Raw genomic sequence first — 21,107 nt, forward strand, 5'->3', positions numbered from 1 at the left:
GTTTCTTACGGCTCCTTGTTTTGTATCAAACGTCTGTATTTGGGTAAATGAACAAAGTGTGGATAACGATGTAAGACTATTTCATGAAGAAGCATGTACAAATAAAGAGAATTTCAATGGTATCTAATGTAACAAGTGAAATTTTCAAATAAATCAAATTGAAAAGCACAGCATATTCTATTATTTCTAAATAAAATAAAACAATAAAACTATCCAAATTTCACACTTTTGTGTAAGTGGCTTGGTAATTGATGTGCACAAGTACCTATATCTAACAGATGTCAAAAACAGCCTTCTTGAAAGGTTTCAGGAGACAGAATTGTCACCTTGTCACTACCACCATGTTGATTAGTATTTATCAAGCACCATGGTCACATCTAACGCCACACAACAAGTTAGTCCTCTAAGGATCTCTTCTGGTTAACATTGGTTAATTCATGTAACCCATCAAATTACACTAAAGTAAATACATGATAATGCAATACTGTAATTTACAATAGTATAATTTCAACAAGTTTACAGTGATGATGTCACTAGTTGTTTAAACTGAAGAATACAACCAAGTCAGATTGGTTGAAGAGAAGATAACAGAGTAAGGTGAAATAATAAAATATACATTAAAAAGCAATAGATTTGATGTGTTAGGTTTTGAAAATTATTTGATAAAAATAAATCATTGAGGCTTATGCTCTAAGATCAAGAATCGACAAATGGGATCTCATAAAACTACAAAGCTTTTGTAAGACAAAGGACATTGTTGTTAGGACAAAATGACAACCAACAGATTGGGAAAAGATCTTTACCAATCCTACAACAGATAGAGGCCTTATATCCAAAATATACAAAGAACTCAAGAAGTTAGACCCCAGGGAGACAAATAACCCTATTAAAAAATGGGGTTCAGAGCTAAACAAAGAATTCACAGTTGAGGAATGCCAAATGGTTGAGAAACACCTAAAGAAATGTTCAACATCTTTAGTCATAAGGGAAATGCAAATCAAAACAACCCTGAGATTTCACCTCACACCAGTGAGAATGGCTAAGATCAAAAACTCAGGTGACAGCAGATGCTGGCGAGGATGTGGAGAAAGAGGAACACTCCTCCATTGTTGGTGGGATTGCAGACTGGTAAAACCATTCTGGAAATCAGTCTGGAGGTTCCTCAGAAAATTGGACATTGAACTGCCTGAGGATCCAGCTATACCTCTCTTGGGCATATACCCAAAAGATGCCTCAACATATAAAAGAGACACGTGCTCCACTATGTTCATCGCAGCCTTATTTATAATAGCCAGAAGCTGGAAAGAACCCAGATGCCCTTCAACAGAGGAATGTGGTACATCTACACAATGGAATATTACTCAGCTATCAAAAACAATGACTTTATGAGATTAATAGGCAAATGGATGGAACTGGAAAATATCATCCTGAGTGAGGTAACCCAATCACAGAAAAACACACATGGAATAAGTGGATATTAGTCCAAATGTTTGAATTGCCCTAGATGCACAGAACACATGAAACTCAAGAGGGATGACCAAAATGTGAATGCTTCACTCCTTCTTTAAAAAGGGAACAAGAATACTCTTGGCAGGGAATAGGGAGGCAAAGTTTAAAACAGAGGCAGAAGGAACACCCATTCAGAGCCTGCCCCACATGTGGCCTATACTTATACAGCAACCCAATTAGATAAGATGGATGAAGCAAAGAAGTGCAGGCTGACAGGAACTGGATGTAGATCTCTCCTGAGAGACACAGCCAGAATACAGCAAATACATAGGCAAATGCCAGCAACAAACTACTGAACTGAGAACAGGACCCCCGTTGAAGGAATCAGAGAAAGGACTAGAAGAGCTTGAAGGGGCTTGAGACCCCATATGAACAACAATGCCAACCAACCAGAGCTTCCAAAGACTATACATGGACTGACCCTGGGCTCCAACCTCATAGGTAGAATGAATAGCCTAGTAAGAGCACCAGTGGAAGGGGAAGCCCTTGGTCCTGCCAAGACTGAACACCTAGTGAACAGGATTGTTGGGGAGTGGGCGGTAATGGGGGGAGGATGGGGAGAGAAACACCAATATAGAAGGGGAGGGGGAGGGGCTAGGGGGATGTTGGCCCAGAAACCGGGAAAGGGAATAACAATCGAAATGTAAATAAGAAATACTCAAGTTAATAAAGATAACAAAAAAAAATCATTGAGTTGTTTCTTTCTTTAAAACGATAGTGTGTAAAAGCCACATATAAAGCTGTTATATGATTTTGTTAGAAAAAACACCTGTTGTGTTGCTGCAGGGATTCAAACTGGGACAGCCATTTTGGAAAAGATTATATAGCTATTCATAAGAATGAAATATTCTCTTAAAATATTATTCCAGTATGTCACCTGATGTTTACCAAAAAAGTTGAAGTTATATCCACCAAAAATTCTGCATGTGTTGCTTATAGTTATAATATTTGAAATATTGTATATGTTAAAAGTTATTTTAATTTGCTTAAAGAATATCCCCTAAATTCTTAAGAAAAATGTAAATGTTTCAAAAAAATTAGCTATTAGTATTTACACTCACATATTTCTGCTTTTATCATCCAGGAAGAATAAACCCAGGGACTACGAGTTGAAAATGTATGCATGGTCCCTATCATTGGGAATTATTCTGTCAAGAAACTTTAGAAGCTAGTGGACAGATAAGTCCAGAAATAGCTAATGCAAATCAATGTACTTGACATACAACACTGGAAGCAGACAAAGACATCATAGGCGCACACAAGAGCAATGGCTGCCTCTAATATCCTGAAAGGGTTCATGAAAAAAACCCAGTTGATCTGGACTTGGGTGAAAAAGAACTATTTGGATTCAATGTTCTTCTTTTACATCTCTCATTAAAAATATAATTTATACCTTCAGTTACTGGGTTTTGTTTTACATGTAGTTTTAGTTGCCATATTTTAAAATATACAAAGTTTATAAATGATAAACATCTATATCTAATATTTATATATATGAATAAATATAAAGGCAATATTCTTAAGCACACATTAATATTTTAACCCATTGTTATAGTGTACTTCTGTTTTTATATACATATTTCACATTAGAAATAACACTAAATTTTAATAAAAGCACTGTTTTGTATGAATAAAGATTATAAAAATTGAGATTATCTACTTACACAATCTTTTTCTTTAAATCTAAAGAAATAGAACTGTTTGATAGAATGGTTGAACCTAGAATTATCCCCAAGGCTCACAGGCTAACAACCTGGATGCCAGCTTTGAAAACAATTGGCCACAATGAGTGAGATGAGCAACTTTGTTCTGCTATTTCCTGCCTCATGATGCTTTGTCCCAGTAAAGCCCAGCAACAATGGAACAGCCAACCAAAGACTGAAACTTTGAAACTGGGAGCCAAATATATCTGTTATCCTTTAAGCTTGTTTCTCAAGTACTTTGTCACAGTAACAGAGAATAATTAATATATGATCACTCAAAGATCAAACATTGTTGCCAAATAAAGACACCCTGTCTAGAATACTGGAAAAAGCATAGGCCTGGCCGTTATGACCTTTCTTTCTTTTTTTCCATCTTTATTAAATTGGGTATTTCTTATTTACATATCAAATGTTATTCCCTTTCCTGGTTTCCATGCCAACACCTCCCTAACCTCTCCCCCTCCCATTCTTTTTTTTTTCCCTTTTCTCCATCTTTATTAAATTGGTTATTTCTTATCTACATTTCAATTGTTATTCCCTTTCCCAGTTTCCATGCCAACATCCCTCTAACCTCTCCCTGTCCCATTCTGGGTGTTCTCCTCCCAATCCTCCCCCCATTACCGCCCTCCCCGCCAAGAATCCCATTCACTGAGGGTCCAGCCTTGGCAGGACCCAGGGCTTCCCCTTCCACTGGTGCTCTTACTAGGATATTCATTGCTACCTATGAGGTCAGAGTCCAGGGTCAGTCCATGTATAGTCTTTAGGTAGTGGCTTAGTCCCTGGAAGCTCTGGTTGCTTGGCATTGTTGTTCATATGGGGTCTCGAGCCCCTTCAAGCTCTTCCAGTTCTTTCTCTGATTCCTTCAACGGGGGTCCCATTCTCAGTTCAGTGGTTTGCTGCTGGCATTCGCCTCTGTATTTGCTGTATTCTGGCTGTGTCTCTCAGGAGAGATCTACATCCGGCTCCTGTCGGTCTGCACTTCTTTGCTTCATCCATCTTATCTAATTGGGTTGCTGTATATGTATGGGCCACATGTGGGGCAGGCTCTGAATGGGTGTTCCTTCAGTCTCTGCTCTAAACTTTGCCTCCTTATCCCCTCCCAAGGGTATTCTTGTTCCCCTTTTAAAGAAGCAGTGAAGCATCTGCATTTTGGTTATCCTTCTTGAGTTTGATGTGTTCCGTGCATCTAGGGTAATTTGAGCATTTGGGCTAATATCCACTTATCAATGAGTGCATACCATGTGTGTTTTTCTATGATTGGGTTACCTCATTCAGAATGATATTTTCCAGTTCCATTCATTTGTGTATGAATTTCATAAAGTCATTGTTTTTGATAGCTGAGTAGTATTCTATTGTGTAGATGTACCACATTTTCTGTATCTATTCCTCTGCTGAAGGGCATCTGGGTTCTTTCCAGCTTCTGGCTATTATAAATAAGGCTGCTATGAACATAGTGGAGCATGGGTCTTTGTTATATTTTGGGGCATCTTTTGGGTATATGCCCAAGAAAGTTATAGCTGGGTCCTCAGGTAATTCAACGTCCAATTTTCTGAGGAACCTCCAGACTGATTTCCAGAATGGTTGTACCAGTCTGCAATCCCACCAACAATGGAGGAGTGTTCCTCTTTCTCCACATCCTTGCTAGCATCTGCTGTCCCCGGAGTTATTGATCTTAGCCATTCTGACTGGTGTGAGGTGAAATCTCAGGGTTGTTTTGATTTGCATTTCCCTTATGACTAAAGATGTTGAACATTTCTTTAGGTGCTTCTCAGTTATTTGACATTCCTCAGTTGTGAATTCTTTGTTTAGCTCTGAACCCCATTTTTTAACAGGGTTAATTTGTCTCCCTGCAGTCTAACTTCGTGAGTTCTTAGTATATTTTGGATATTAGCCCTCTATCAGTTGTAGGATTGGTAAAGATCTTTTCTCAATCTGTTTGGTTACCGTTTTGTCCTAACAACAATGTCCTTTGCCTTACAGAAGCTTTGTAGTTTTATGAGATTCTATTTGTCGATTCTTGATCTTAGAGCATAAGGCATTGGTGTTTTCTTCAGGAAATTGTCTCCAGTGCCCATGTTTTCAAGCTTCTTCTCCCCTTTTTCTTCTATTAGTTTGAGTGTATCTGGTTTGATGTGGAATGACCTTCTTTCTTATTCCTGGCAGGTTACTATGGTACTGCTAGCTTGACCCAACTGTCTCCCCTTTGTGGACCCATTCTTCAGCTAGAAGAGTTTATCAACTATCTCTAATAATCTTTGTTTCATAATGTCCTAAATCCTTTGTCGAATCCATTTCTGATTTCAACTGGCTCAATGAAAAGACTACCCAGAATGGGAACTCAGGCAGATATCTCCTGCAAACATGGTGGATTCTAGAAGCCAGTTGTATGAAGTTTATAGAACACGATGTTAGCTCAATATGTACTCATGACAGTCCACATTAGGAAAGCGTGTTCTTAAGGTATATTACTTCATCCTAAAAAGATATGTCTCAAGAGGTCATTGCAATGGTCAAAATCTTGGCAGAACAAGTTTTGATGCATTATTTATAGAAAAATCATCCCTCAAACTGCAAAGTCTACTTTTACACATACTCTTTAACAGGGCTGAGTTCCAGAATAAAGAGACTGAGTAAATCAAATCCAGTAGAATACTTTTGGGCTACTGTGACAGTAGGGGAAAATGAAGCACTCTAAAAACATAGCTAAAGTATTTCAGTCTAAATGTGCCTTGTATACATAAAAATGGGCATTGCTTACTTTTTATAATTTTGAATTAAACATTAAATTAAATTAAATTAAATTTTTAATTTAAAATATGAAGTTACAGGTGCTTGGGAAATGACTCAGTGGTTAAGAGCACTGATTTCCCAAAGGATCCAGGAATAATTTTCAGCACTCACACTGTGTGACTCAGGACCATCATCTAGTTCCATGAGATCCAATGTCTCCTCTTCTGGCCTCCACAGGTATTCTATCAATGTGCTGCACAAACATATATGCAGACAAAACACACATAGATATAGAATCTCAAAAAAAAAATGAAGTTATAGAGGCAGGAGAGATGGCTCAGTGGTTACCTTAGTTTCAGGGAATCCAATGTCCTTCTCTGGCCTCACCAAACACCAGGCACCCATGCAATACACAGACATACATGCAAACAAAATACCCAGACAAATGTAATTTTTAAAAAAAGTGTTATAAAAAGGAGTATGTTCTCTTGACTAAAATAGGTTGAACGGACTGGAGAGACGGCTCAGTAGTTAAGAGTTGATGCCTTTGCAGAGGACCTGGGTTTAATTCCCAACACCCCTATGGAAACTTACAACTACCCGTAACTCCAGTTCCAAGGAATATAATGCCCTCTTGTCTCCATGGGCCATGCATGCATGGGTACACACGCATACACATAGAATACTAATTTAAATAAAATGTCCGTATAATAAATAGGCTGTAGACTCTAACCTCTTGTCAAGGTTTCTTCTGACTTTTGGTTCAATGCATAGAGAAAAGCCCGCTTTCTAGTTCTATTTGCGTAGAATGCCTCTCTGTCCTTTCATTTCCAGGTTATGCTGCTGCTGCTGCTCCTGCTGCTGCTGTTGCTGCTGCTGCTGCTTCTTCTTCTTCTTCTTCTTCTTCTGCTGCTGCTGCTGCTGCTGCTGCTGCTTCTTCTTCTTCTTCTTCTTCTTCTTCTTCTTCTTCTTCTTCTTCTTCTTCTTCTTCTTCTTCCTCTTCCTCTTCTTCTTCCTCTTGTTGTTATTATTATTATTATTATTATTATTATTATTATTATTATTGTTATTGTCAGTGAACTGCTTTTATTGCAGGCAACAAATATGTACATCCTGGTTTTTAGTCCAGAATTTTTTGATTGGAAAATTGATACCATTAACATTCTCAGTTCTTATTGAAGATTACACATTAATGTCTTAGTTGGGTTTCCATTGTTGCAAAGAGATACTATGACCAAGGCGACTCTTACAAAGGTAAACATTTAATTGGGGCTGGCTTACAGTTTCAGAGGTTCAGTCTATTATCCTCTTGTAATGTTAGGAACTTCCCTAAGACCTATTTGCTTACTGTTTTAGTATAGTTTATTATTTCCTACATCTCTATGTACCTACCTTTTTCTTCAGCATTCTGGTTTCCTTCAAGTACATTCCATAGTGTCAGCATAGTGACTGTCAATTCCTTCAGTTTCTGTTTATCACACAGAGGTCTTTCTCCTTCAATCATGAGGATATCTTTTCTTGATACGGTAATTTGGGTTGGTAATTCTTATCTTTCAGAGCTTAAAGCACATCGTGTGGCACCTTCCTGGCATTTAGAGTAGCTGATATCCACTATTATTCTGATTGGTTTGATTGTATGTGAGACTCTGTGCTCTTTGTCACGTGTTTCAATATTTTTTCTTTGTTGTTTTGCTTATGTGTTTTAACTATAATGAGACATGATTCTGACTCATGTTTCAATATTCTTTGTTCTGTATACATAGTATTTTAACTATGATGAGATTAGGGTAAGTTCTATTTCAGTATTGATCATTTGGCATTCTATCTTTAACTTTGAATATGATTTTTTGAACATATTTTTTATGTCTTTAGTTTATACTGTTCCTTCTTCTATGCCTATGACTTGTAAATTAGCTTTTTAATGGTGTCCCATAGTTCTCATATGTCTGTTTATACCTATTAATTTATTTTTATTGTTGTTTGAATGTTCTAAGTCATTTTCCTTGTTGTCTTTGTTGGCTATCAGTTCCTATGATAAAATATTCTCTAAAACAACTTAAGGAAGAAAGCAAAGGAAGTGAGGGGAGGAGAGAGGACGGGATGAAGGACCTATTTATTTTGTTTCATACTTTAAGATATTTTCTATAATGGTGGGGAAATTGAGGTAGGAGAAGGTTGATGCAAACTGGTCCCACTGTATCCTCAGTCACAAAAAAAAGAAAAAAAAAGAAAAAAAGCCTGTACTCATTTCACTTACTCCTCTTTATATAGCCCAGAATCCCAGACTCAGAGAATGGTGCCACCCATAGTAGGTTAATCTTCCCTTTCTCAATTAACCTAAGCATAATACCTCTCCACAGGCATGCCCAGACCTTCCTCTATCAGGTAATTCTGCATCTTAGCATTAACAAATAAGATTTATCATCATACTTGACTTCAAGCTCTGATAGTCATCGGCTTTCTACTTGATCCATTTTACTGATATTTACACTGAATTATTTGATGTTTGAAGTTTTCATCTCCAAAACTTAATTTTTTCAGTACTTCTCTTTTTACTGAATTCTTATTCTATATTCTGTATTATCTTTATTTCATTCAGCTGTTTCCAATTTTTAAAAAATTTGTGTAGGAATTTGTGCTCTCTTTGCATCATTAATTATTCTTACAATAGGCCTTTTGAATTGTTTAAGACTTCATCTAGTTCACTCTCACAGAAATCGATTACGTGGAATTGGTAAGTTTTGGAGAAGTCATATTGCCTTTTTTTGTTTAAAATTTCTTGGGGTTGGGGATTTAGCTCAGTGGTAAAGCGCTTGCCTAGTAAGCACAAGGCCCTGGGTTCAGTCCTCAGCTACAATAAATAAATAAATAAATAAATAAATAAATAAATAAATAAATAAATAAATAAAATAAATAAATAAATAAAAATAAAATTTCTTGTGTTTTGTGCACTGAAACCTGCACATGTGGGATTTGGTATATGGTTAGATTTTTAAAAGAACCATCCATTTTCTTTACCTGTAGCTCAGTAAATGAGCCTTTGTTCCACAGGCTCAGGACATTATACTCACTCTCCAGTACAACTCTGAGAGTAGACTAGTAACTCAGAAGCAAACGCAGGTGATTGATGGGCCCAAGGTGACAACACAGGAATAACTAACTAGCAACAATCAGCCCTTCAACTCCAGTACTCTTCAGGGAGTAGAGGAATAAGAATACTACAGTGTGCACTAAAATGTCAGTTGCTAAGGGTAAGAATTAACAAAGATAAGCATAACAGTTAAGAAGAGCAATCAGTATTGGAGGGACAGAGATAAAGTACTAGTGGAAAGTGAAGACAGTAGAGGCCAAAGGCATAGAAAGGGCAGCTAGAACTAAAGGGAGAATGAAAAGAGAGGTAAAGGAATTCAGTCAGACAGCTATTAACAATCCCAGCACTTGGCAGAGATTTGTCAACTTAAGGCAAACTCACACTCTGTGGGAAAGCCTATCTCAACATCCAACACGACCCAGTACAGCACAGGACTACGCTGGTCCACAAAAGTGAAATGATAAGTGTTATAGTGTCTCTTGATGGTCTCTCACAGAAACAGTGGTTCAGTCTGTCTTGGTAATGCTGCACGATGGCCGCATGCTGCAGCCTGTCTCCACATGGCTACCTTTGCGGACATAAGTACATTTTCTATGCTATCTTGGATTTCCATCTTTGACTATTTGGGTTGACAGGGGTGTTTTCCAATGAGAGGAAAACATTTGAGAAATTACATTTTCTATGATGAAATGTGTTGTTTACTCCACAACCAAAGGGTGTGGAGAGTGGAGCAAGAAACTTTGGATACAGAACTTCATTTAGCTCAGGCTGGCCTCAAACTATCTGTCTTAGTTAGGGCTACTATTGCTGTGATAAAACAACATGACCAAAAACAACTTGGGGAGAAAAGTGTCAATTTAGCTTACACTTTCCCTTTGCTGTGCATCATCAAAGGAAGCCAGGACAGGAACTCAAACAGAGCAAGAACCTGGAGGCAGAAGCTGATGCAGGGCTATGGAGGGATGCTGCTTACTGGCTTGTTCCTCATGGCTTGCTCAGCCTGCCTTCTTATAGAATCCAGGAGCACTAGCCCAGAGACAGCACCACTCCCAGTGGGCTGGGCTCTCCCCATCAATGAATAATTAAGAAAATGCCCTACCTCAGTGGTTTTCAACCTTCCTAATTCTGTCACCCTTTAATATATTTCATCATGTTGTGGTGACACCAACCATAAAATTATTTTTGTTTCTATTTCATAACTGTAATTTTGCTACTATTACTGTTATGATTATAATGTTTAAATCTGATATTTACAACCCTCCTGCGGAAGGGTTGTTTAGCCTCCAAAAGGGTCGCTATCTAGACTTTAGTTTGTGTCAAGCTGACATAAAACTATAGCAGTCATAGATAACCTTGATTTTTGATCCCTTTGCTTCCAGCTCCCAAGTGTTGAGCTTATAGATGTATACCACCACGCATGGCTGATTTTGCTTGAGTTGCCCTATGGAGCTTTTATCCTGCTCCCAACACCTCTTCCTTTCTGAGGTACATGCAGTGGTATACACATAATCAGAAATATTGTGAGTTTGAAGTCAGGTGGCTAATTTTAAAAAGAATTTATGTAAAAGAATAATATCAAGCAACCAATCAAAATTTCATATCTCTATATTTTATGTCAATGCTCTACCTCAAATTAATCCTCATTTTCTGATGTATAATTACTATTCATCCTGATATGTAGTTGTTCCAATACTATTTATAAAGAAATGAAACCCTTCATCTCTTTATTGCACCATTTTCAATGCTTTTGTGGAAAGTGACATAAATGGGTCTACTTCTGATTGTTCTTTCTCACTGACCTAGTGATTGATGTTTTGTGTCAACAGATCAGGATCAACCTTCGCTGATGTTTTTAAATTCTCTGATTTTGTTTGTTTATTGAGGGTGCCATCCTAAGTCTGTAGTACTTCCACAGAAATTTAAGAATCAGTTTGCTAACTGCATTTAGTATATAGTTCATTTACAGAGTGATAACTAGCATCTTAAAAACACTAATTCTTCCACATCCCTTGTCTTTATTAAATGATTATACAATTTAAACTTACTTAGTAACTCTTGTTAGTTTCTTGTTATTGTTTTTATATTCCATGTTTTACTTTGTAGCTCAACTATTATTATATACGTATGTTAGAAGAGTAAACATAGTCTTAAGGGGAGGTCTAAATTTGTCAACGGTTTATGCTGAAATTAATTCATACTGGATCATGTCAATGATACTGGAACAGTTTAAAACTGTGAGTTTATTTTTTATTGAACATGATTTGGGGAATCCTGACTATTTAAACATTGTGTGTGTGTGTGTGTGTGTGTGTGTGTGTGTGTGTGTGTGTGTATTTTAAGGATGTATGACTGTTCCTCCTGAAGGCAGAGGGTAAGCATGCTCCTAGGTGGGGATCACCTCTAATATTCAGTGTTTCTATTTCATAAGATTTCCAGCTTTAACCAGCTCTCCAAGGCTTAAAGAGACCAATATATAAGTGTGGTCACGAAGTGTGCTGATGCAGGGGCTGGAGAGATGGCGTAGTGGTTAAGAGGACCTCTTCCAGAGGACATGGGTTCAATTTTCAGTATCCATATGGCAGCTCACTGTCTGTGACTCCAGTTCCGGGGAAGTTGGCACCCTCACACAGACATACATGTGCGCAAAACACTAGTGAACATGAAAACAAGTCTTTAAAAAAAGAGACTTTAAAACTTTCTGATGTTTAGTGTTTGGTTTGTTCTACTTGTTCTTTTTCTTAAGAGTATAGGGAAAATATATTCAGAAATCTCTACTTCATAAGCAGAACTGTGTATCAAAATTATGATCTATGTTTATTTAGAATTTTCTCAGGTCTTTCTCTGTTTTGATGAGTGGGTTCCTCATAGAATGAAGTTTAATATAATGAGAGAAGTAGAGATTTCACTAGGTTTTCAAATAAAAATTTATTGTTAAAACACAATAGGTTTTACAGTAGCTAGGTTCTAGACATAATAAAAAAATTAAATAGAGGTTCAAGTCATGATTTTTTGTAGCTTTTTTTTTTGAAAAATATGATCCATCTTTTGAAATGAGATGTTATGCAGAAAGTAATTATACCCTGTATAAAACAGTGCTGTGAAAAATTTGTCTTGGCTTTTAAAGAACCTGATAAACAAAGTAGTTGTTGGCAGTACTCTTGTTCCCTTTGGTTTTCCCTTGAGGGCAAAAAAGAGACTAATTTCTAGGTCATGAAAAGAAAGATTACTAAATGTTTGAATCACTAACTAAAATTTAGTTCATTTAGTTATTGTTTCTTTCTTAAAATATCAACACAGATGTTTGGCCTGCTTTGAATTCTATGCTTTTGTAAAGGGTACTGTGAATGTCATATTCAACCACTTTATGCATGCTGTTTCAAAAAGAAAAAACACGATTAAACTCCAAATTGTAGTAAAGGACTATTCAAAGAAGGACAGTACATGTAGGCCAATTATAACCAGAAATGATGCTTATATGATGGCAAACACTGGTAGGAGCATGATGAACACAGGACTGTGGTGGTGTGAATAGACATGGCCTCTACAGACTCATGTGTTTAAACGTTTAGTCCATAGGGACTGACACACTCTTAGGAGCTGTGGCCTTATTATATAACAGGAGTGGCCTTGTTGGAGGAAGTAAGTCACTAAGGAGGTGGGACTTACAGTCATATATCTGCTGAAGGTACATCCAATGTCTCTCCCTGCTGCCAGGGAATCAAGATGTACAACTCGGCTCCTCCAGCACCATGCCTGGCCTGCACACTGCCATGCTTCCCACCATGATAATGGACTAAATCTTTGAAACTATAAGCCAGCTTAATTAAAGGTTTTGCTTTGTAAGAGTTCCCTTGGTCCTGGTGTCTCTTCACAGCCTTGGAAAACCTACCTAAAATTGGTACCAGGGACTGGGGTATTGCTGTGATGAGCCTGACCTGCTTTTGTTTGGAAAAGAGTGGATTTTAGGATTTTGGATTAGGAAAGCAGCAAAAATGCTTTAAGTGGAGCTTAACAGATCATACTATTAAGAACATGGAAGACTGCAGTGCTGAGGGTGTTAACTCTGGGGGCCTGGCTCAAAAGATTTCAGAGGCAAAACACTTTAGTATAGTGCCTAGACATTGTTCTTGTGATATTTTGGTGATGAATGTGGCTGGTTTTTGTTTTTGTCCAAAGAGTCTGCCTGAGGCTAAGGTGAAGAGAGTAGGATTAACTGCATCGGCAAAAGAAATCTCAAAACAGCCTAATATAGACTCTGTCCTGTGGTTCACTGTTATGAAGAGAGCATTTTGCAAAAAGAGAAAGCAAAAATACAAACTATACGTATGGTTCAAGGATTAAAGGGGCACAGGAAGTGGAATGGCTATTCCTGACTGGTGTGGGGTGGAATCTCAGGGTTGTTTTGATTTGCATTTCCCTGATGACTAAGGATGTTGAACATTTCTTTAGGTGTTTCTCAGCCATTCGATAATCCTCAGGTGAGAATGTTTTGTTTGACTCTGTACTCCATTTTTTAATAGGGTTATTTGACTCTCTGGAGTCTAACTTCTTGAGTTCTTTGTATATTTAGAGGGTTTTAGCCCTCTATCAGATGTAGGATTGGTAAAGGTCTTTTCCCAATCTGTTAGTTGCCATTTTGTCCTAATGACAGTGTCCTTTGCCTTACAGAAGCTTTGCAGTTATATGAGGTCCCATTTGTCGATTCTTGATCTTAGAGCATAAGCCATTGGTGTTTTGTTCAGGAAATTTTCCCCAGTGCCCATGTGTTCGAGATTCTTCCCCACTTTTTCTTCTATTAGTTTGAGTGTATCTGGTTTGATGTGAAGGTCCTTGATCCACTTGGACTTAAGCTTTGTACAGGGTGATAAGAATGGATCAATCTGCATTCTTCTACATCCTGCCCTCCAGTTGAACCAGCACCATTTGTTGAAAATGCTGTCTTTCTTCCATTGGATGGTTTTAGCTCCTTTGTCCAAGATCAAGTGACCATAGGTGTGTGGGTTCATTTCTGGGTCTTCAATTCTATTCCACTGGTCTATCTGCCTGTCTCTGTACCAATACCATACACTTTTTATCACTATTGCTCTATAATACTGCTTGAGGTCAGGGATGGTGATTCCCCCAGAAGTTCTTTTATTGTTGAGTATAGTTTTTGCTATCCTGAGTTTTTTGTTATTCCAAATGAATTTGCAAATTGCTCTTTGTATCTCTATAAAGAATTGAGTTGGAATTTTGATGGGGATTGCATTGAATCTGTAGATTGCTTTTGGCAAATCTTGCCCTAAGCCACATGTAGTCTTTTTTTTTTTTTAATTTTTTTTCATTTTCATTGTTTTCCAAACAGGGTTTCGCTATGTCTAGCTGTCCTAGAATTCAAATTCATAGAGATTCATCTGATTCTATCTCCAAAGTGCTGGGACTAAAGCTGTGTACTATTATGTCTGGCCTCTGTTGATGGCATATTATAAGTTTGTGGTCATCTACAGGTCCCACTATTACTTACTAAATTGATCATAATTTTGCCACTGTTCTAAAATGTCATTTTGCCATAAAGTACATTTTAATATAAGTGTGTATCGATTTGGGCTATTTATTCTGTTCTATTGGTCAATTGGATTATAACTGTGCCAATGCTGTATTATTTAATTATCTGAGAGCTGACAAAGTCTCCATGACTTATTCTTTTTCTTGTTCTTATTAGGACAAAATTGGGAATTACAAGGAGGATTTTTTTTTTTTTTAATCTTCTACTTGGATTTTGGCAGGAATTATATCACCTCTAGAGATTATTTTGAGAACTACTATCACATACTGTTTGCATTTATTTAGGCTTCTTTCATCTACAAATTTTATTAGCAATTCTATCCTGTAGCTTTTGTTTCTACTATGCCATACTTTTGATACATTTTAAAGATTCCAATAATCCTCAATATTTAAAGAGAACAGGATGGCAACCAAAAAGAGGCCAAAATTGTTTCTTCTAATTTGGGTTTTCATTATTTTGTAGGACGCTTTTTCTTTTCTTTTCTTTTCTTTATTAGATATATTTCTTTACTTACATTTCAAACGTTATTCCCCTTCCTGGTTTACTGTCCATAAGCTCCCATTCCTTCCCCTCTCCCTCCCCCATACAGGTATTCCCCTTATACATCCCCCTTATTGCTCCCCCCAAATTCCCCTGCACTGGGGGTCCAACCTTGGCAGGACCAAGGGCTTCCCCTTCCCCTGGTGCCCCAACAAGGCTATTCTGCTACCTATGCAGTTGGAGCCCTGGGTCAGTCCATGTACAGTCTTTCAGTAGTGGTTTAGTCCCTGGAAGCTCTGGTTGGTTGGCACTGTTGATTTATGGGGTTGCAAGCTCCTCCAACTCTTTCAATCCTTCCTCTAATTTCCCCCAAGGGGCTCCTGTTCTCAGTTCGGGAATGTTATTTCTGTAAGATCATATATTTATTCTGAAGCCTATAGGAAACTGTTTCTTATAATTCATTCATTCATCATTGGATTGTTCATCATTAATTGCTCTCTGCTTCAATATCATCTAAAAACTAACAAGGGAGTGACATATGCAGAGAGAATTTTGATTTCTTAAAAAAACCAGTTATGTTTTGTAAATTTTTTTTATCCCAGGTGTGGGATAAACGGCTGCTTCACAGCAGGTGTTATGACTTGCTTCACGCACTACCAGGGGCATGATTCCTGTCAGCTGCAGTTAGTTTAATTCTGGGGATGCTGGAGAAGGTGTACATGGGAGAGCCCAGAGAGGGCCTGCAGAAGCTGCTGCTCCAGGTTGTTACTCTGAATTGATGAGGAGAAATTGGAGATAGTCTGAAGATGAACATTGGACTTTCCTCAAGGGATTCAACATCCCTAATTACTAGGAAGTAGTCCAAAGAGGTGTATGCTCCCTTTACCCTCTAACCTTCTTTCTTTCCTACCTAGTGTTGAGGGTTTGGGAGGGATTACAGTGGAATAAAAAGTTAGAAGGGTGGTAGGTATAAGAACCCAATGAAATAGTCAAAAAAATAATACACTAACAGATGTAACTAGAGAATTTGGTAATATATGACTCTAAGCCTTTTGATATTGCTCATATTACAAAATGAGTATAGTATCATAGTACTTGTCAATAGAAAACAAGGAAAGAACAAAGTGAGGATTTCCATTAGCTAGCGAGCAAGTGACTCAACAGATCTCAGCTCTTCTTAGGCTATCGCAGTCTCAAGACATTGATATTACAGTAGCTAATATATCTCTTGGGGAAAAAAAGGTGTTTGCAAAAGGGGAATAATCCAAAGTCACTCAAGATTACCTGCAGAGTACAATTCATCATCCTTATTATGTAGTCAAACTGTTGATGGTCCAATATTGCCCGGTTCTGCTGAACATGCAAACCCAGTTCATCAGTGAGACACTGTCTTGCTGCTTTTCCTTTAAGGGCCCTCAAGGCAGCGGGAAGAGTCTGAAGAAGAAGAGAATTCCAAGTGAATTCCAAAAGTACCTTCAAGCAACCACACTGAAAATGCAAATACATCCTGTCAAGTATTTAACAAAGTCACTAGAATTGAATTCTGAGGGAATGGGTGATTCACTACTAAGACCAACTGTAAAGCAGATTTGTAATTATATGTTCGTTTATAGGACAGCAAGAAGAACAAGTACAAGTAGCTTGTAATGCAAACTGAGAAAGCATTAAATTGACTCCTCCCTCCCTGGACTTGACAGAACTTTAATGACCAAATAGGCTGCTGCTTAGATCGTGACTCAAAGCTATAGACATTTAGACATATTTAGATGTTATCTTTAATGAGAGCATTGCTTTCATTGTAAGAACATTCAGAAATGGCTCCCTAATTTACTATATAAACCTGTTCATTTGCATTTTGTAATAAAAAGCTTATTTAATTTGAAAAACCTAAAAGTATAGAAAAAAAGTACAAATAAGAAGTTAAGGAAAATTATCAGACAATAGGGCACAACATTAGAAGCAGGTATAAAAACATCGTGCAAAGCCTGGTATGGTGGCATACACCTACCTATATTCAGAGGGGCTGAGGCAGGAGGATCAGTAACACAGCATCAATGTAGACTACTACACAGTGGGACATTGTCTCCAAAACCCCCAGACCAAAACAAACCAAAACAAGAAGTAAACAGCATGCAGAAGCTGGAGGCGGTAACCAACCAACGGAACCCTCAGCACGAAAACGTGAGGGACAATAAGGTGGTCATAGAGAAGGCAGCAAGCAACTGTACATATTTACCAACCCCTTGTAGCAGATGTTGAGAACTGACCATGAGTCACCAAGAAAATGCTATGTCATGTTCAGCATGGTCCACTGAAGAAGGCAAGAAAACCCAAGGACACATTTACATTTAGTATCAGTTTCTAGTATTCACTATACAAGTTAATTAGATTCCTTGCAAAAACTGAAATTATATATAAAATAAAGTAAGTGAAAAAAGTTTTAAAGAGCCAAGCTTTTATATTGGAGAGAAAGTGGCTGGAGAGACATGTACTACTTTTTCAGAATATGTAAGTTCAGTTCCCAGCAGCCACCCACATCAAGTGACTCTTCACAGTATAACTTCTGCTTTTGGGGGATTCTGGTGCCATGGCCCCTGCTAACACCAACACACACACACACACACACACACACACACACACACACACACACACACACACACACACACACACACAAATGGTAATATGAAATCTTTGTAACAAAAACTTGTAAAAAAAAAAATGACTACCGAATTTCTCTTGTAGGCATACATTTGAACTAGTCTTAAATTTTAAACACTATTCATTTAAATCGTTAAAATACTTAAAGAGGGGGTTGGGGATTTAGCTCAGTGGTAGAGCGCTTGCCTAGCAAGCCCAAGGCCCTGGGTTCGGTCCCCAGCTCCGAAAAAAAGAAAAGGAAAAAAAAAATACTTAAAGAGGCAAAATTGAATTAGAAAAGAGATCACTTGATAACTTCAAAATGTAACCCTAAAAGGAAAATAATAGGAAAAATGTTTTATTACCTTCTCAGTCTCCAAAGTTTTATTTTCAAATATGAATGAGATGCAGTTTCTAACAACTTCCAGTCTCTGTGCACTGTTAAAAACTGTTATCACTTTATCCATTATTGAAACTATGGAGGAATATAAAGAGAACACAAATAAATTAAAACTGCATACATTATGTACCAACTAGGCTAATCTTTCAAATCCTTGGAAAAAGTAAATTAACAAATGCCATGCAACAAAGAAAAAATACTATATATTGGTCACGCTAATAGTTTTAAAGTAATTAAATTTTCCCTTTGGAGGCTACAATTTAGTTTAAATTTTATAATAATGAAGAAATAAATTACTAGTATAACATATAATATATACATATCTAAGAAATCAACTTCAAGAGACACCCAAAATGCTAAACTAGAGCTAAAACAGGAAATAGCTCCACTATCATGAGTCTTTAACATATCTCCCTCAACTACTAGGGAAGAAGAGACAAGTATCACTAAAGACCGACAGTCCATGAACCTCCAGAGAGCAGGCAGGGGACTGACCCAGGCCCTCTGCATCTATGCAACAGTTGTAAGCTTTGTCTTCATGTAGGACTCCTAACAGCAGGGGCTGGGGTGGCTGTCTCTGACTACGCTGCCTGCCTTTGGCACTCTTTTCCCTAACTGCTGCCTTGTCTAGCCTCAACGATGTACCTAGTCTTACTGCAACTTGATATGCCAAGGCTGGCTGATATTCAAGGGAGACCTCCCCTTTTCTGGAGGAGTGAATGGGGACAGGGGCAGGGACTAGGAGGGGAGAAGGGTGGGGAAACTGTGGTCAGGATGTAAAATGAATAATTAAAAGAAAAAGAAACAGACAGACAGTCCATAGATCTGCTTCTTTCTCTTGGTCTCATATTGAACTTGAGCTGGAAGAGATGAAGTCTCAAAATAGAGGGCCATGATCCAAAGGAACCAGAGAAGTTGAGGAAGCCTTTTATTGGCGGTCTGAGCTTTCAAACTACAGATGATGGATTAAAAGCACCTTGTGAGGAATGAGACACTCTTACAGTATGCAGTAATCAGAGATCCCCAAACAAAACATTCCAAGGGCTTTGGATTTGTACCTACTCTTGTGTTGAAAAGGTGGATGCTACAATGTGTGCTCAGCTACACAAGGTTGATGGGGTTGTGGTGGAACCAAAGAGAGCTGTTGCTAGAGAGGATTCTGTAAAGCCGGGTACCCATTTAACAGCAAAGAAAAGAATTGGTGGTTAAAAGAAGATACAGAACACAATTCAAAGAAGAATCTTTCTTTTTTGAGAAATATGGCAAGATTGAAACCATAGAGGTTATGGAAGACAGACCGAGTGGAAAAAAGAGGATTTGAATTTGTAACTTTTGATGAAGATGATGAGATAAAATTGTTCAGAAAAGTCACAGTATTAATGGGCAAAATTCTAAACAAGAGATACAACTGGCTGAATCACAGAGACATCATGGAGGTAAATTTGACAATTTTATGGGTCATGAAGAGAACTTTGGAGGTAGGGAGGTAACTCTGGTGGAGGAGGAGGCTATGGTGGTTGAGATGGTAGGTGGTGGACTTGGTGGTAGAGGAGAAGGAGATGATGGTTACAATGAAGGAGAAAATGTTGGTGTAGGTAACTGTGGTGCTAGTGGGAACTATAATGACCTTTGAAATTATAATGAGTAAGAGCAATCAAATTATGAACCAAATCCAATTATGACGGGGGCGGGAGGCAGTTTGGTGGAAGTAGCTGAGGTACCCAGAGCAGTGGCTGTGGGTCTGGTGGTAGAAGTGATAGGTGTGGTAGGAAGAGGTTTTAAAACATAGCAGAAAAGGGCTAAGTCCTCAGCAGGCGAGAGAGGGAGGCATTGTCAGGAAAGCTGCAGGTTACGTTGAGACAGCTGTTCCAAATACATTAGGGAAACTATAAAAAAAATTACCACAAAAAAACCCCAATTATCTATCCTGAGAAAAATTACTTGAGCTTAAACAGGGAACCCTTCTTGTTCAGGATTGTCAGAGCCACAGTTTGCAGATGTGCAGCTATTGGTTGATACAATGTAGTGTCAATTAGATGTACATTCCTGAGGTCTCTTGTCTGTTGGAGCTTTTTGTTTTCATTACAATCAGGTATATTGCCCAGTAAACTGTGGTAGAGGCACTGGGAATAAATAATAAAGAAAATTTAAACTTAGAAAAAAGGAAAAAAGACAGTACTATTCAATATAGTACCCAAAGTCTAGCTAGAACAATAAGACAACAAAAAGAGATCAAGGGGATACAAATTGGCAAAGAAGAATTAAAGGTATCACTATTTGGAGATACATGATAGGATACGTAAGTCACCCCAAAAATTCTACCTGAGAACTTCTCCAGCTGATAAAAAACATCAGCAAAGTAGGCAGATATAAAATTAACTCAAATCAGTAGCCTTCCTTTATACAAATGATAAACAGGCTGAGAAAGAAATTAGGGAACATATTATTTTCACAATAGCCACGGATAACATAAAATATCTTAGGGTAACTCTAACCAAACAAGTAAAAGATCTTTATGATAAGAACTTTAAGTCTCTCAAGAAAGAAATAGAAGAAGATCTTAGAAAATGGAGAGATCTCTCATGCTCATGGATTGGCAGAATGAACATAGTAAAAATGTTCATCCTACCAAAGGCAATCTACAGATTCAATGCAATCCCCGTCAAAATCCCAACACAATTCTTCAAAGACATGGAAAGAGCAAATCAATCAAACTGAGAATTCACAATGGAGAAATCTCGAATGGCTGAGAGGCACCTAAAGAAATGTTCAAAGTCCTTAGTGGTCAGAGAAATGCAAATCAAAACGACCCTGAGATTTCACCTCACACCAGTCAGAATGGCTAAGATCAAATACTCAGGTGACAACACATGTTGGCAATGATGTGGAGAAAGAGGAACACTCCTCCATTGCTGTGGGATTGCAAACTGGTACAACCACTCTGGAAATCAATCTGGAGGTTCCTCAGAAAATTGGAAATAGACCTACCTAAAGACCCAGAAAGACCACTTT

The 21,107-nt window shown here is 37.8% G+C and overlaps 1 protein-coding gene across 10 annotated transcripts in view; it reads right to left on the minus strand.

The window, feature by feature from the left end:
• Sbf2 (SET binding factor 2) overlaps positions 1-21,107 on the minus strand; it is a 368,489-nt gene that overhangs the window by 121,234 nt on the left and 226,148 nt on the right. For all 10 annotated transcript variants that reach the window (XM_087592570.1, XM_087592563.1, XM_087592543.1 and 7 more), the window contains 2 exon segments: positions 18,061-18,170; positions 16,343-16,492 (listed from right to left, as the gene is read on the minus strand). In XM_087592570.1, the coding sequence (XP_087448696.1) occupies positions 16,343-16,492; positions 18,061-18,170 (260 nt within the window).

The sequence above is a fragment of the Rattus norvegicus genome, chromosome 1, assembly GCF_021556685.1.
Source record: "Rattus norvegicus strain SHRSP/BbbUtx chromosome 1, alternate assembly SHRSP_T2T, whole genome shotgun sequence".
NCBI classification, from domain to species: Eukaryota; Metazoa; Chordata; class Mammalia; order Rodentia; family Muridae; genus Rattus; species Rattus norvegicus.